We start from the raw sequence: 15,815 nt of genomic DNA on the forward strand, positions 1-15,815 counted from the left end.
GTCATGTTCGGGTCAAACGGTTCAAATGGGTTAAACGAGTCAAACGGATCGGATTCATGTCAAGTGTAAATAAACAGATCAGGTTCAAGTTGAATAGTTTAATTCGAATTAATAATAAGGTCGGGTTCAGATTATTATTTACCAACCTACCAATCTATCAACCTGAACTCGTCAACCCGAACCAAATTATCACCCTTAAGTTTGAATATATTTAGTTCTAATTTGGTTCAGTTCAACTTATAATATTAGTTTAATTTAGTTTCGATTTAGTTCAATTTGATTCGATTAATTTGATTCAACTCATAATATCAATTTAATTGATTTAATTTAATTTTAATTTTAAAAATAAAACCGATATTTTTTAAAAAATAAAATTTTAAATTAATCTAATCAAACTTTTAACTTCAATCATTTTGATCGAATAATTCAATTTAATCAAAATTTTACTTCCCAAATACCTGCGTCTGAGTTAGGCATAATCTACAAATAAATAAATAAATAAATAAAAGTAATGGCAGCTGACTATTTGTCAATTTCTTTCCCTTTGCTGGGCATCTCATCGTTGAGCATAGGTCGGAAGAAGGCGGAGAGAGAGGGTTTATGGAGAGTGGAGGAGGGGAGAAGCCCTTGAGGCGGATCGCGGCGGCGTTCGAGGCCTTGGAGGTCAGCTCCAAGACGGCGCCCATGGAGGTCGATGCCTTCTCCCGAGCCTGCTCTCAGGTCTCCTTCCTCTTCGGATGTCTAGGCATAGCCTTCAAGTTCGCAGAGATGGATTATGTCGCTAAGGTCAAGTTTTCCCCTTTCTCTTCAAATCTTACAGTCTGCTTGATCTCCTAATGCCGGACTGGAATTGATTTTGCGGATTTCCGCTTTTTCAAATGATTAATTTCCTCCAAAAAGTAGTTTCGGTCAAAATTGACGATAAACTGATTGATCTATATGTCTTCTTCATCTTGGTATCTGTCGACGTGCCTGCGATCGCACAACCCTAGAAGAGTCACATCTATATGCGTGAGGTGTGAAATTACGATTAAAGTACCCAAGTGAGAACTGGCTACACCTAGCATTCTAATAGCTATTTACTCATTTTCATGAATTGAAACTTCACCTAATTGCTCTTCAATATTAGTATATAAATTTTTATTTTATCTTTATAGTATTTCCAGACATCCATGCTCCATCTCAACATGACTCGTACTTTTTTTAAGTGTCATTATGTACCTTCAACTATGCTTACCTAATTGACAAGATTTATGCTATAGTACATTAAGACAACTTTAGACTAGATATTAATTTTTAAATTTTAACTTGGAAAAGATCTATAAGTCAATGGTTACGCTTGAAATTGGCATGTAGACATTATGTAGATTAACACTCTTACACTGTGTCGATCACCATCTCATCCATATGCAATAGACAAGAGTGATCATCCATGAACATGACAAAAAATTATTCATTTGTCTTTTCAGTTTCTCATCAAAAACATCTTTAAGAACTTCTTAGAAGAAAAACAAAGATAAAGACATGATGGAGGATGATCTAGCAGTTTCTATATTGAGCATGTGGTTAGCCACAAAAGAATCAAAGGCTTGCTAGGCAATCAAGAGAACTTGTTATATACTCCTTCCTCGGTGACTTCATGATTCATTTTTGTTATGAGATGTTTTTCCCAGATTGAATTTTTATTGTCTCTTCCATTCAAGAAGACAAACTATATCCAAAGAGTTTTTCCAGATCAAACTTCATGTTGATGTGACCAGCTTCATTTGAAGTGCTCAGGCACCATTTCATCTGAATGCTTAGGCAATCAACAATACTGGTCTCATCTCTAGTTTAATCCCATTTTCAATTGCATTAGCTTTGGCTTAGAAAGTCATGCATTGAGGAGAAAGGAACCTCCATAATCAAGTTCAAGCGTTATATATGCTCATGCTACACTTATAATGAGGTTTTACTCTATTTTTTAGACGCCAATTTATTAACTGGTTTCTTTTTTTTCTGCCACTTTCTGGTGGACCATGAATATAGGTTGAGGATTTATGTGAAGCATCAAAATCAATCTCAACTCTAAACAATTTGCTAGAGTTAGATATTCAACAAGATTGTGTGAAACAAGGTGGTAGCCATTCACGGAATCTACTTAGAGTTAAGCGTGGACTTGACATGGTCAAGGTGTTGTTCGAGCAGATTCTTGAAAAAGAGTATGGACATAAACTCACACCTTTCTTTTCCATCTGCAATGTGCATGCTAAACATTATATTATGACATAATAAAAGGATGTCTAAAATCTTATATTCCAACTATTTTCTGTTATGCTTGAAGACTTGAAGAAAAGTTGAACACGTTGTTAGATTATTCTTCATACGTATGCCAACTCGATTAAATCATGCTTAAACAAAATTCAAACACATTACAACAATGACTTAATCTTCAAAGAAAGAATGACAATCGACAAGAATGTTCAAATCAAATCCATTAGTAACTGACTGAAATAATGATTTTCAGCATAAATCATTCTAACATGTACCTAAGGATTTGCCAGATTTAAAACATAAACTAATCTGGTTTTCTGAGCATTTCAAACCATATTTTTAATGGGTAGGTAGACTAACCATCCATCATAAAATTTACAAAAACATGGTAATTAAGTGCATAAGACTTCACTAATAGCATTTTTGAGAGGTTCAAAAAGTACCTATAAACTATTTATAATTCAAAGATGCTTTCATGTTTTCAAACAAACCATTAAATTAATGAAATATCAGTTCTTAGTCATTGAATTAAGTCCATAGTATTAGAATTCCAAAATGTACTTCTCTGATCATCTGAAACCATTCATTTCATATTCAGTATGCATTCAGGTGTTTCGTTGCACATCTTAGTTACTTAAGAACATTGTGTTTTGCTTTAAAATTGATTTAGATAAATTCTCCACCAAAACCTTAAGTTGACATTTAGTATGTATTTCCTCTTGTAGTTTTGTTGCTACATTTATATGTGTTTCATCTTGTTGATATGTTCTCCTTTGCCAGTTGAGCAATAAAGTTCATCTCGATGTCAGAAAATGGAAATGATTCTAAAATTTGCAGAATCCGTGTTTGAATTTATTACTATAAAACCTTTGCAAACTCCTACCTCAAAACAGTTGATTTAGTATGTATTCTCAATTGAAGATCATTTAGTTAATGAACTATTACAGACATTGACATCAAGTCTTTTAATTCTTTTTCATTTTCTTCTTTGCCAACACAGTGAAAATTCCCTGAGGAACCCTGCAACTGTAGCCTATGCAAAGGTGTTTGCTCCTCACCATGGTTGGGCAATAAGGAAAGCAGTTGCTGCAGGAATGTATGCCCTTCCATCAAAAGCACAGCTGTTGAAGAAGCTAAATGAAGACGGTGAGTTTCTATCAAACATGACATTGCTATTTATGGTTATGGTTAAATAAAAATCAGTTTGAACTTGTTGCCGCAGTCTTCTGAGATCATACAAGATTTTGAAGAACTTTCTGCTTAAGTCCTTTTATCTGCTTCTCAATTTTCCTTAACTGTCAAAATGGATGACGAATAAGATACAGTTCTAGCCTCTAGGCAAATATAAAAGTAAACCTGAGTAGTGTATCAGCAATCTATACACTTGAAACTGTTTTTTAAAATGGTGTGGAGTACATCTTATATCTATGCTTAAGATCAGAACCTTTAAATCCACTTGCAGAAGAATTTTGGCTAACTAGTTGTTGAATGATTGCAGAGGAGGCATCAGCAAGAACTTATATGCAAACCTACATCAGAAGCTCAGGTCCTGTGATCGCGTACATTGAAGAGCTATATAACTCGAGACAAATGGGGATAGATTGGTGAAGATGACAGGCGTGACCTATCCTACAACTTAGCTCAAGGGAGAAGTTATATTCGCATTAGTTTACTTGGGAAATTTATTCATATAGGAGAGATTATTTGAATTTGATTGATGGCGAGCTAGATGATTTTTGATCATTACTCTTGACCATATGAAAATACTCTTGTGGATCATGTTAAACAGATAATTTAACATTAGCACTTAAATTTCCCCACAATATCAGTGTATCATCGAACTTGGTAAAATAAGTTTTTTTTTTTCCAATTCATTCAGAGTTCGTTTGATGAAAACTTTATCAATCCAAACAAATTGACAATTCACATTTAGTTTTTCGATGGTATCAAGTTAGAACAGTTAATTTGAAGAAATTCCATCACAATGTATCCATATCAGAACCATAATAATGCAATCTAATTTACTACAAAGTTCAAAATGTCATCACAAACCTAGACAATGCTAGGCAAGTTCAGAGTCAAAACATTCAACATAATAATCATGAAACTGACTCGTATTTGAAGGATTTCAACAACACAATTTTCAGGATATGACGAGGTAGAACAAAAATTTCAATTCTCAATGTGATTTGACATATTCTTGAACTATGTGAAGGCCTTCGGATTCTTCACCATAGTCCTGCAAAAGAAATTAGATGGCAGATGAGCCGCAAAGTACAATTTGAAGTTGCTATGGCAACAGAGCAAACTACAAAGAACAAAGAAACTGGACATCTAGTTAATAACAGTCCAAAAATAATTTAAGAAATCTGAATACTGCTTATTGTATAATCAGCCAGAATGATTCGATGAAAACGATGATGATAGATAAAAAAAGGGTTCTTCATCACCTTCACGACGAGACATGAGCAGCCCACCACTTTCCTTGCCTTGCCCTCTGAATCAATCTTGCAAAGCTGCATGGTATTGATCATAAAAAAAAGAAACTCTTAAAAGTAGCCAAACACCAATTGCTGTTCCAAATGAAAATATAAACTAAAAATCAACATTATTAACAGTTTCTCTTCTACAAGGAGGGTCAGACTAAGAATGTATGCAAATTATAGAAAAAAGGAGATGGAAAAAAAGGCATAAGTGAATCAACTAACCCCAGCCCATTCACCAAGCGTTTTGGCGCTTGGAACAGTGACCAAGTGCACGTTATGCTCAGCACAGAGCGCCTTCACCAGCTTGACGTAGTCAGCCTGGTTGCAGTCCTCAGCTACAATACAAAGCTGAGCAGCATGCTTCTCAATTGCCTTTGCAGCCTCACGTAGTCCGCGAACAAGTCCATCATGGGCCAATGACTTCTTCAACACCAACTGCAGAGCAGTCATCAAATCCATGGGCTCGCCAAGAACTGGACCAGATTCGGCAACAGCATCTTCACTGGCAAATCAAAAGGGAATCAAGAGCATACTTAAAAGAAAAGATGTAAAATAGAGAAGTAGAGAAGGAGCAGAAGATAGCAATAAGAGAGTAAGCAAATCCCTAATGTTTAATAGCAGAGAGAGAGTTGTAAGGACCAAAGCAGGTAATTCAGTTTTGAAATTCTGAACATGTAATGGAGAATGAATGTTGAACTTGTGCTCGAGTTGATTCATAAATTTGGAAAGTCTAGGAAAAAGAACCAATGATTGTTAACAAGCCTCCTACTTCAGTAAGCCCAGGAATTGGTGGCCATCTATCTATGAAGACCTCACCGTGAGGCCTATTGTGTCGACCTTGGAACACATGGAGCCTTCCACAGGTTCTCCATGAAGTTGCTTGATGAATAACAAGCCTCTCAACCAATGTAAGGAGACTCACCAACCATTGCCTTAACTAGCAATGCCTCTCTTTGAGTCCTGCCGCTGACAAACAACACCACAGTCCAACAATTGCACTCATATCACATTTTGAGGCTCACTAAGTGAAGTATACAACATCTTGACGTTTGCAGGCTGAAGAAGGGATATGATAGAGTTTTGTGGAATTGGATTAGGAAAGGATATGATAGAGTTTAATCTTCACTTTTTTATGGTCTCTCCAATTTTTTCACCAAGAAAACAAAATTGTTAGCGCTCTTTCCTACTTTCTCCTACTATGGTTGGAGTGCCAGACAAATGAACCAAACAACAACAGACCAAGAGGATTTGACTTGGAAGAAAGTAACAAACTCTCAGGATCTTCAGAGCATCAAATTGTCTATATTCTAAATTGAAGGATACTTCACTACTCAACTTAATTTTTTTTCAAAATGTGGATTTTTTAACATCACATGATGGTCATAATTCAAACTGACTTTAAAATTTTATGAATGTTTTTTAAAAAACTAATAACTCTTCAACGTTTCCCCCTTCAAAAAATGTAATATTACTTTGTCTTGCAAAACCCAAAATCCTGCAACCACCTCTACAGAGTTGCAAATATGATACATTATAGTTAATCAACCATAAAACAAGAAAAAGTAACCTATGTTTTAAAATTTCCACTCCTCTTACAAGTCTCTATAACAAAATAAGAGTCATGGATATCAAGGTTATCATTCCCAAGATAAATAAATCACACTCAATTCCATACATAATCCATAAGGAAAGGATCAACGTGACTAGCTCGGTAGTTTTCTCAATTAGCTTAACAACTTCCCTCTCAACACTATTCTCCCAATTAACTTCGTATATCTATGTATTTAACTCCATAAATCCACAACGTATAAACTCAAAACGCACGCTCATAGTCAAGGAATCACGAAAAGCAAAGAACTTTGGCAAAAAGGAGTAAGATTAAGCGACCTAGAGACTAATTATACATCCTGTCACCCTCTAGAGAAAATCCTAAAACCCGACTTTTTTCGAACACCAAAATCGCAGAGAAATAGTACCCGACAAAATATGGCCAAATTACCATAAAAACTTCTACACATCGGAGGTAAAATAACAGGAGGCCACGGAAATTGGGAACAAGATCACTTACGCCATTGCGTTCGCTGTGATAAAAAAACGAGGGATCGATCGCCGACGAGCTCAAGTGAGGAATGGAGAATGGCGGCGCACCACTTTGGAGGGCTTAAGAAATGCGATCGGACCAGCACCGCGGACGAGCAATTTATAGTAGCTAGCAGGCACATCTTGGCCGTCGATTTAATGGACCCTTCGGCCGGTTTGGGCTGGGAATGAGAGGTGGGCCTAACTTCAAAAATTATAAAAAGAAATCCAATTAGCTTTATTCCATATTAAGAAAGTCGATCTAATGCTCTCTTTACTCAAAGACATGGTCACATGGATAGAGAAATAAAAAAAATCCTTCAAAACGAAGGAAGAGAAAGACAATAGATGGATAACAAAAGGAAGAGAAATGTACCATATGGGTAACGAATCATTGTAAAAAGGAAGAAAGAAATAAAAAAAAGGGGGCAGAGTGCCCCCGGGCACTTGCTTATAGGCGAGCTCCCCTAGTCGCCTGCTCACGGGCGAGTCCCTCGGTCGCTTGTAGGGTTCTAAATGAGTCGAGTCGAGTTGAACTTTGGGGTGTTCAAGCTTGTTTGATAAGGTAACTAAGCCGAGCCAACCCGAGCTTAAAATGAACCAAACTTTTAAAATAAGTATCCAAGCTTAACTTGATTTGTTTTTTATGAGTTTGAGCTTGTTTGAAGCTTGGTTTGAGCTTGGTTCATTTAGATGTTATCAAGCTCTCAATTCAAGTTTGGCTTGAGCTTGGTTCGAGCTTGGCTTCAGCTTGGTTTGAGCTTTGTTCGTTTAGATTTTATCAAGCTCTCAATTCAAGCTTGTTTGATTGTTTGAAACTTTTAATTATTTGATTGGTTATTAAGTTTGATAATTTAAATTTATTTATTTATTTTATTGTTTATTTAGCATATTAAAAAGAGTTTTATTAATTGTTCCTGTCTGGAAGCTGAGGAGACGAACCTGCCGGTGTGACGTGTCTGGAAGGTTGACCGCATCCTCTTGACCCGGTCGATGAGCTGTCCTCTACGTTGACCAGATCGTCAGAAGTCCTCCTCCGGTCAACTGTACCTGTATCCAGCGACCGGGTTCCCCCGGTCTCTGGTACCTCGGTGCTCGAGGCGAATCCCACAGATGCATAAATATCCGGATAATAATAGAATATTGAAATAAATGCAAAGAAGGTACGAGAACGTACCCTGGCCCAGGGGGGCGCCCTCGGATGGATGAGTGAGCTGGTCGTGAAACTGACCGAGTCGTCGTGACCCGGAAGGGTGGATGCCTCTGAACCGACCGAAGAGGAGCTGGGTCCGGAGGTGACAACGCGGAGCCGAATATGGCATGAATCTGAAAGGTGACACACAATCGGAATACAACGGCAACACGACCGGCGTACGACATCGGCTCGAAGGCCGGAATGTGACAACGGCGCGTAGGCCGGAACACGGCGAGGGAGCTGCTGTGCGCGCGGAGGCTGCCGGCGAGGGAGGCGCTGTGCGCGCGGAGGCTGCCGGCGAGGGAGGCGCTGTGCGCGCGGAGGCTGCCGGCGAGGGAGGAGAAGAAGGGAGCGCCGGCGGCTTCGTCGGCGCCGGCGGAGAGCTGGAGAAGGAGAGAAAGTTTCCTTGATGGCTGGCGGCGGCAAAAATCACGAACAGAACCCTCTTCCCTCTCTCCCTGGCGGCGCCCCCCCTCCAAAACGCGAGGCCTCCTCTCCCCTAAAGAAACCTAAACATTCAATTACCCAAATGCCCTTTGACCTCCCCTTAATTCCTCCCATGCCACATTCATATCCGGAACACAAGCCTCCCCTTCAAGTCTAGTCGAAGGAGGCGTGAGTCCGACTGACTGGACAAGTCTATCGCCCAGGGCTGAACCGCTCATGATATCAAAATCAAATCGCTGAACCCAAAGTATACTGTCTCCAGCGACCGGTCGCTATAATAATGGTGTCGCATGAGATAGTACTCGTGCCGAGCGGATCAAATCTGTAACCGGACCAATGCCTAGTACGCAGCCACGAAGATACCGACCGGACGATCGAAGTGATGCCGATCGGGTGGATAGACGCTGAGCGGAAGATGCTGAGCGAATGACAACACGCTGAGTGCTCGATATGTAAACTGACACCGACCGAGCGACACGTGGGACGCTGAGTAGACCGGCACGAGGCCGGGCGTGCGACCTAGATCAAGCGGTGTGGCCGAACGGATGATCGGAAAGATGTCGATCGAGTGAGTAGACGGCGAGCGGACAACGCCGAACGAGCGACAGAGAAAATGACGATCAGTCGATCATGAAATGCTGGCCTGACGTGCTGAATGAGCAGCATCGAGAATGGTCAACGAGCGAACATAAAATGCTGGTCCGGCAGTCGAGTAGCGAGGAGTTGGCAATGCTGAACGAGTGATCGGAATGATGCCGATCGGATGGATAGATGCCGGACGAAAGCTGTCGTGCGAACGATCGTAGTGCTGCCGATCGGATGTATAGATGCCGGATGGATGATGCCATGCGTGGTGACGTCGATCGGTCAGATAGATGCCGGGCGGACAATGCCGCGCGTGCGATTGCGATGACGTCGATCAGTCAGATAGATGCCGGGCGGATGATGCCGCGCGTGCGACCGCGGTGACGTCGATCAGTCAGATAGATGTCGGGCGGACGATGCCGCGCGTGCGACCGCGGTGACGTCGATCAGTCAGATAGATGCCGGGCGGACGACTGCTCGACCCCGAACGGGGGAGATAGATGATCATGAATCTGGTCCGTGACCAGTGAAGGCCGCTCAACCCCGAACGGGGGATATAGACATATGATGTGCTGGTCCGCTGAACTGGTCCGAAACCGGTGATGATCGCTTGAATATAATCCTCCCGGCCGATCGGCTCGGGGGTCTTCGCCATCGAGCCCCTGGCTCGTATATAATCCTCCCGGCCGAACGGCTCAGGGGCCTTCGTCTTCGAGCTTGTGGCTCAAATATAAACCTCCCGGCCGAACGGCTCGGGGGCCTTCGTCTTCGAGCCTGTGGCTCGGATATAAACCTCCCGTCCGAACGGCTCGGGGGCCTTCAGTGATAACTCGACCCCGAACAGGGGAGAGAATATATGATATGCTGGTCCGTGCAGAGGTCTTCAGCCCGGGAGGTTTATAGTCGCCGGCCCGACTGCGTCCCGACTCTTGGTCGGTCGCCCGGGAGGTTTATAGTCGCCGGCCCGACTGCGGCCCGACTCTTGGTCGGCCGCCCGGGAGGTTTATAGTCGCCGGCCCGACTGCGTCCCGACTCTTGGTCGGTCGCCCGGGAGGTTTATAGTCGCCGGCCCGACTGCGTCCCGACTCTTGGTCGATCGCCCGGGAGGTTTATAGTCGCCGGCCCGACTCTCGATTTTTAACGACGGTGCTCGTCGGTCTCCTAGTGAGACTACACACCCGGCTGAACGGCTCGGGCCTTCGTCGTCGAGCGCTTGGCTCGGAAAACCATATACCCGGCCGACCGGCTCGGGCCTTCACATCGAGCGCTTGGCTCGTATATAATCCTCCCCGAGGTAGTCTCGGCTAAAATGTACCTGGCCGAGCGGCTCAGGCCTTCGCTCCCTGAGGTAGAGTACTCAGCTATAATGTACCTGGCCGAGCGGCTCAGGCCTTCGCTCCCTGAGGTAGTACTCAGCTATAATGTACCTGGCCGAGCGGCTCAGGCCTTCGCTCCCGAGGAAGTACTCAGCTAAACGGCCGGGGGCCTTCGGGTTCGAGCCCTGGCTCGGATATAAACCTCCTACCGATCGGCTCGGTTTTCGACCGAGCCTATAGCTCGGATATAAACCTCCCGCCGATCGGCTCGGGGCCTTCGCCATCGAGCCTGGCTCGGATATAAACCTCCACCGAACGGCCGGGGCCTTCGTCATCGAGCTGTGGCTCGATATAAACCTCTCGGCCGATCGGCTCGGGGGTTCGCCATCGAGCACGTGGCTCGGATATAAACCTCCGGCCGAGCGGCTCGGGGTTTCGCCATCGAGCCCGGGCTCGGATATAAACCTCCTAGCCGATCGGCTCGGGGCGCCTTCGGCTTGGCTCGGATATGAACCTCCCCGCCGAACGGCTCGGGGGTTTCGCCGAGCCCGTGGCTCCGATATAAACCTCCGGCCGAACGGCTCGGGGCCTTCTTCGTCGCTCGCTGATATAAACCCCGCCCGAACGGCCGGGGCCTTCGCCTTCGAGCCCATGGCTCGGATATAAACCTCCTACCGAACGGCTCGGGGCCTTCATCGATCCGTGCTCGGATATAAACCTCCTACCGATCGGCTCGGGGCCTCGCCATCGAGCACGTGGCTCGGATATAAACCTCCCCGCCGCTCGGGGTTTCGCCATCGAGCCGTGGCTCGGATATAAACCTCCCCGATCGGCTCGGGGCCTTCGCCTTCGAGCCCGTGGCTCGGATATAACCCTCCCTGCCGAACGGCTCGGGGCCTTCGCCATCGAGCACGTGGCTCGGATATAAACCTCCTACCGAATGGCTCGGGGCCTTCGATCCCGGCCGGATATAAACCTCCGGCCGAACGGCTCGGGGTTTTCGCCATCGAGCACGTGGCTCGGATATAAACCTCCAGCCGATCGGCTCGAGGGGCCTCGAGCCCGGGGCTAGGATATAAACCTCCCCGCCGACCGGCTCGGGGGCCTTCGGCATCGAGCCCGTGGCTCGGATATAAACCTCCGGCCGAACGGCTCGGGGGTCTTCGGCATCGAGCCCGTGGCTCGGATATAAACCTCCCGGCCGATCGGCTCGGGGGCCTTCGACATCGAGCCCGTGGCTCGGATATAAACCTCCCGGCCGATCGGCTCGGGGGCCTTCGGCTTCGAGCCTGTGGCTCGGATATAAACCTCCCGGCCGAACGGCTCGGGGGCCTTCGTCATCGAGCCCGTGGCTCGGATATAAACCTCCCGGCCGAACGGCTCGGGGGCCTTCGTCTTCGAGCCCGTGGCTCGGATATAAACCTCCCGGCCGAACGGCTCGGGGGCCTTCGGCATCGAGCCCGTGGCTCGGATATAAACCTCCTACGAACGCGGGGTTTTCGCCATCGAGCACGTGGCTCGGATATAAACCTCCTACCGATCGGCTCGGGGCCTTATCTTCGAGCCGTGGCTCGATATGAACCTCCTACCGAACGCTCGGGGCCGTCATCGAGCCTGTGGCTCGGATATAAACCTCCCGGCCGATCGGCTCGGGGGCCTTCGTCTTCGAGCCTGTGGCTCGGATATGAACCTCCCGGCCGAACGGCTCGGGGGCCTTCGTCATCGAGCCTGTGGCTCGGATATAAACCTCCCGGCCGAACGGCTCGGGGTCCTTGTCTCGAAGAAATAATACAGATCATATAACTAACCGAGAACAGATAACAGAAAAACTGACCGTGGTCATGAGGATGGCAGAACTATCCGGCGTCGTTCATCTTCACGTTCCATATCAGGCGCATTCCCACAGACGACGCCAATTTGTTCCTGTCTGGAAGCTGAGGAGACTAACCTGCCGGTGTGACGTGTCTGGAAGGTTGACCGCATCCTCTTGACCCGGTCGATGAGCTGTCCTCTACGTTGACCAGATCGTCAGAAGTCCTCCTCCGGTCAACTGTACCTGTATCCAGCGACCAGGTTCCCCCGGTCTCTGGTACCTCGGTGCTTGAGGCGAATCCCACAGATGCATAAATATCCGGATAATAATAGAATATTGAAATAAATGCAAAGAAGGTACGAAAACGTACCCTGGCCCAGGGGGCGCCCTCGGATGGATGAGTGAGTTGGTCGTGAAACTGACCGAGTCGTCGTGACCCGGAAGGGTGGATGCCTCTGAACCGACCGAAGAGGAGCTGGGTCCGGAGGTGACAACGCGGAGCCGAATGTGGCATGAATCTGAAAGGTGACACACAATCGGAATACAACGGCGACACGACCGGCGTACGACATCGGCTCGTAGGCCGGAATGTGACAACGGCGCGTAGGCCGGAATGTGACAACGGCGCATAGGCCGGAACACTAGGCCAAGTCGGCACCAGGACTGCCGGTAAGTGCCGGAGGAGGGCTGCTCTGCGTGTAGAGGCTGCTGACGTGCTGACGAGGGAGGCTGCCAGCGAGGGAGCTGCTGTGCGCGCGGAGGCTGCCGGCGAGGGAGGCGCTGTGCGCGCGGAGGCTGCCGGCGAGGGAGGCGCTGTGCGCGCGGAGGCTGCCGGCGAGGGAGGCGCTGTGCGCGCGGAGGCTGCCGGCGAGGGAGGAGAGGTGGAGAAGAAGGGAGCGCCGGCGGCTTCGTCGGCGCCGGCGGAGAGCTGGAGAAGGAGAGAGAGTCTCCTTGATGGCTGGCGGCGGCAAAAATCACGAACCCCCCCCCCCCCCTCCCGTTTCTCTCTGGCGGCGCCCCCCCTCCAAAACGCGAGGCCTCCTCTCCCCTAAAGAAACCTAAACATTCAATTACCCAAATGCCCTTTGACCTCCCCTTAATTCCTCCCATGCCACATTCATATCCGGAACATTAATAAATATGGTTCGTTAACATTGTTCATGAACATTGTTCACGAACGTTAACGAGCTGAACACATATGTGTTCAAGCTTGTTTGTTTAGTTTAACGAGCTATTCAAGCTTGTTTGTTTAATTAATCTTATGTATATTGAACGAACATAAACAAGTTCTTGGCAAGCCGAACATCAAGCTTGTTCACGAACGCTTGGTTCATTTACAGCCCTAGCCGCCTGCTTGCGGGCGAGCTCTCCCGGCCACCGCCTGCTCGCAGGTAAGAACCTTGGACGTCCGCTTATTCACGGGCAAGCGTGAGCCTGCCTACCAACTTGCGATCAACTAGCCCGCTTGCTTGCGGGTGAGCGTGAGGTCAGCCACCTGCTCGTGGGTGAGCCTGCGAGCGTGAGGACGCCCGCCTACTCACTTGCTCATGGAAAAGCACAAGACTGCTCGGTTGTTCGTGAGCCCCCCCCCCCTCTCGCGAGGCCGCTCACCTGCTCGTGAGGTCGCCCGCCTACTCGCGGGGCAAGTCACTTGTGAGCGCAAGACATGAAGGTGTCGGTGACGGTGACACGGAGGGAGGAGCGAAGGAAGGAGATGTAGGTTGGATTGGTTAGAGGCCGGCAAAAATATGAGGGGAGAGAAAAGGCTTAGAAGAGAAGACAACAAGGAGGGCGGTGGCGGAGATGGTGCCAACATGTGTGAGGAGGATGGACGTGGGCTTTTTCGCCCGATTTTGGGAGGTTGAAAAAAAAAACAAAAAATGATCCGTTGATAGATTTAAAAATCCATCCGTCCATTATTTGATAAGAAGTAAACAACGAAAAGAATGATTAATCTGTCCTTTCTCGTGAAGTAAACATTGAAAAATTTTCTCTAAGGGAAACTTTCCTTGATTTTTAAATCCGTCAATGTAACACCCCGTCTTCTACTAACTAAGCTATAAGATCGGGTGTTACGGTTGCTAAACTATTTTGTGGCTACCACTGATGTATAATGTGCGAAAGGCTGAACTAAATTAAAAACTATGCTAATTGCTATTAAAACTGGAATTTATGTTCAAAATACACTTTCATTGTTGTACATATGCTAAAGAAGGGAATCTAAACTTTCCATGCTATATCATACAATAGAACACCATTCTAAGCTATTTAATATATGTTTCTATCAAATTTAGCATGCTTGGGCAATTACTAAGCATGTGAGTGGAACCATGAGTTTTGTATCAATACTCATACTAAAACTAAGCATTTATACAAATTAAACATACCGCTAGCAACACCCAAACATCCCATTTGATCAAGGAGCTGAAATCAGACGTTTCCAGCTGAAATCAGACTTCCCAATCGATTGAAGCTGAGACTCGATCGATTGAAAGGCTTCAATCGATCCACTGATTGATCCAACGTGCTTCTGCGCACAGAAATCCTTTCTGAATCGATCGACTGATCGATCCAGCCTGGGCCAATCGATCAGCTGATCGATTCAGTAGCTCTCTGTTCGCGGAAATTACTTTCCGATCGATCGGCTGATCGATCCATGGCCAATCGATCATCTGATCGATTCATCAGCTCTCTGTACGTGGAAAATCACTTCCCAATCGATCGGTTGATCGATTGAGGACCATCCAATCGATCGGTTGATCGATTGAGGACCCTCCAATCGATCGACTAATCGATTGGAGCTCTGATTTCTGCTGCATTCCACCACTAATCCATATACAATGCAAATGTATCAACTTAAAAGCATCATAAGATTCCTAGGCATGTCATTACTGTCATTATTCGTGGTTTATTAACTAACATCAAGATAATCAGTGGTCTAGGCATAGCATGGTGCATACTTCCACAATTCATGATATTTAAACATTCTAAATGCGTGGAGTAATAAGAATATGAGAAATTCTAATTCTTTAAACTTGCTAGTCCCCGAAAGTCTTTATTCCAAGTTCCTTCTCACACACATCTTGACACATTGCCCTCCAGCCTCCACTAATCCGTTTTTCCTTTACCTTTATCTGTAGTATAAGGAAAAGGAAACTATAAGCTTGGGAGCTTAGTAAGAACCATCTACCTTATAAAACATGTATTCGATGAAATCATACTTTTAAAAAATGCTATTGGAAATGCATGCTGATAGTTATTCTGAAAATGCTAAAATATGTCATACTGATATATGAGTCATGACAATCAAATACTGATCATAGAACTATCTTATTGTATCAATAAGAAAAACTGAACGGATACATAAACTAAGCTAAACTAATGCTAGGCTAATGCTAAATCTGAATTGTATTCACATAACTGAATTGTGAAGTTTTGAAAACTATTTTTCATAATAGATAAAAATAATAATCGTGCTGTTGATGGGCCCGACAACTGTACTTGCTATGCGCGCATCCCTAACTAGACCCGAGGTAGCTAGTCCCGAATCTAGTAGGGTTTACTAGGTTATCTAAATCTAGGGACGACTATGGGAGCCCAACCCAAGGACAACTAAGAGTCCAACACAGTGCCACTGATAA

At 45.5% G+C, this 15,815-nt stretch overlaps 2 protein-coding genes across 2 annotated transcripts; one reads left to right on the forward strand and one right to left on the reverse strand.

Moving 5' to 3' along the window:
* Positions 1 to 528: 528 nt before the first annotated feature.
* Positions 529 to 4,117, forward strand: LOC122040627 (accelerated cell death 11-like). Its single transcript, XM_042600014.1, has 4 exons — positions 529 to 786; positions 2,029 to 2,201; positions 3,254 to 3,399; positions 3,752 to 4,117. Exons 1-4 carry the CDS (start codon positions 601 to 603, stop codon positions 3,859 to 3,861), a joined length of 615 nt encoding a protein of 204 aa, XP_042455948.1. The 5' UTR covers positions 529 to 600; the 3' UTR covers positions 3,862 to 4,117.
* Positions 4,118 to 4,246: 129 nt separating this feature from the next.
* Positions 4,247 to 6,922, reverse strand: LOC122040628 (40S ribosomal protein S12). Its single transcript, XM_042600015.1, has 4 exons — positions 6,808 to 6,922; positions 4,962 to 5,241; positions 4,704 to 4,769; positions 4,247 to 4,492 (listed from the first exon to the last, which is right to left on the reverse strand). Exons 1-4 carry the CDS (start codon positions 6,810 to 6,812, stop codon positions 4,433 to 4,435), a joined length of 411 nt encoding a protein of 136 aa, XP_042455949.1. The 5' UTR covers positions 6,813 to 6,922; the 3' UTR covers positions 4,247 to 4,432.
* Positions 6,923 to 15,815: the final 8,893 nt, after the last annotated feature.

The sequence above is a fragment of the Zingiber officinale genome, chromosome 2A (genome assembly GCF_018446385.1).
Source record: "Zingiber officinale cultivar Zhangliang chromosome 2A, Zo_v1.1, whole genome shotgun sequence".
Lineage (NCBI taxonomy): Eukaryota > Viridiplantae > Streptophyta > Magnoliopsida > Zingiberales > Zingiberaceae > Zingiber > Zingiber officinale.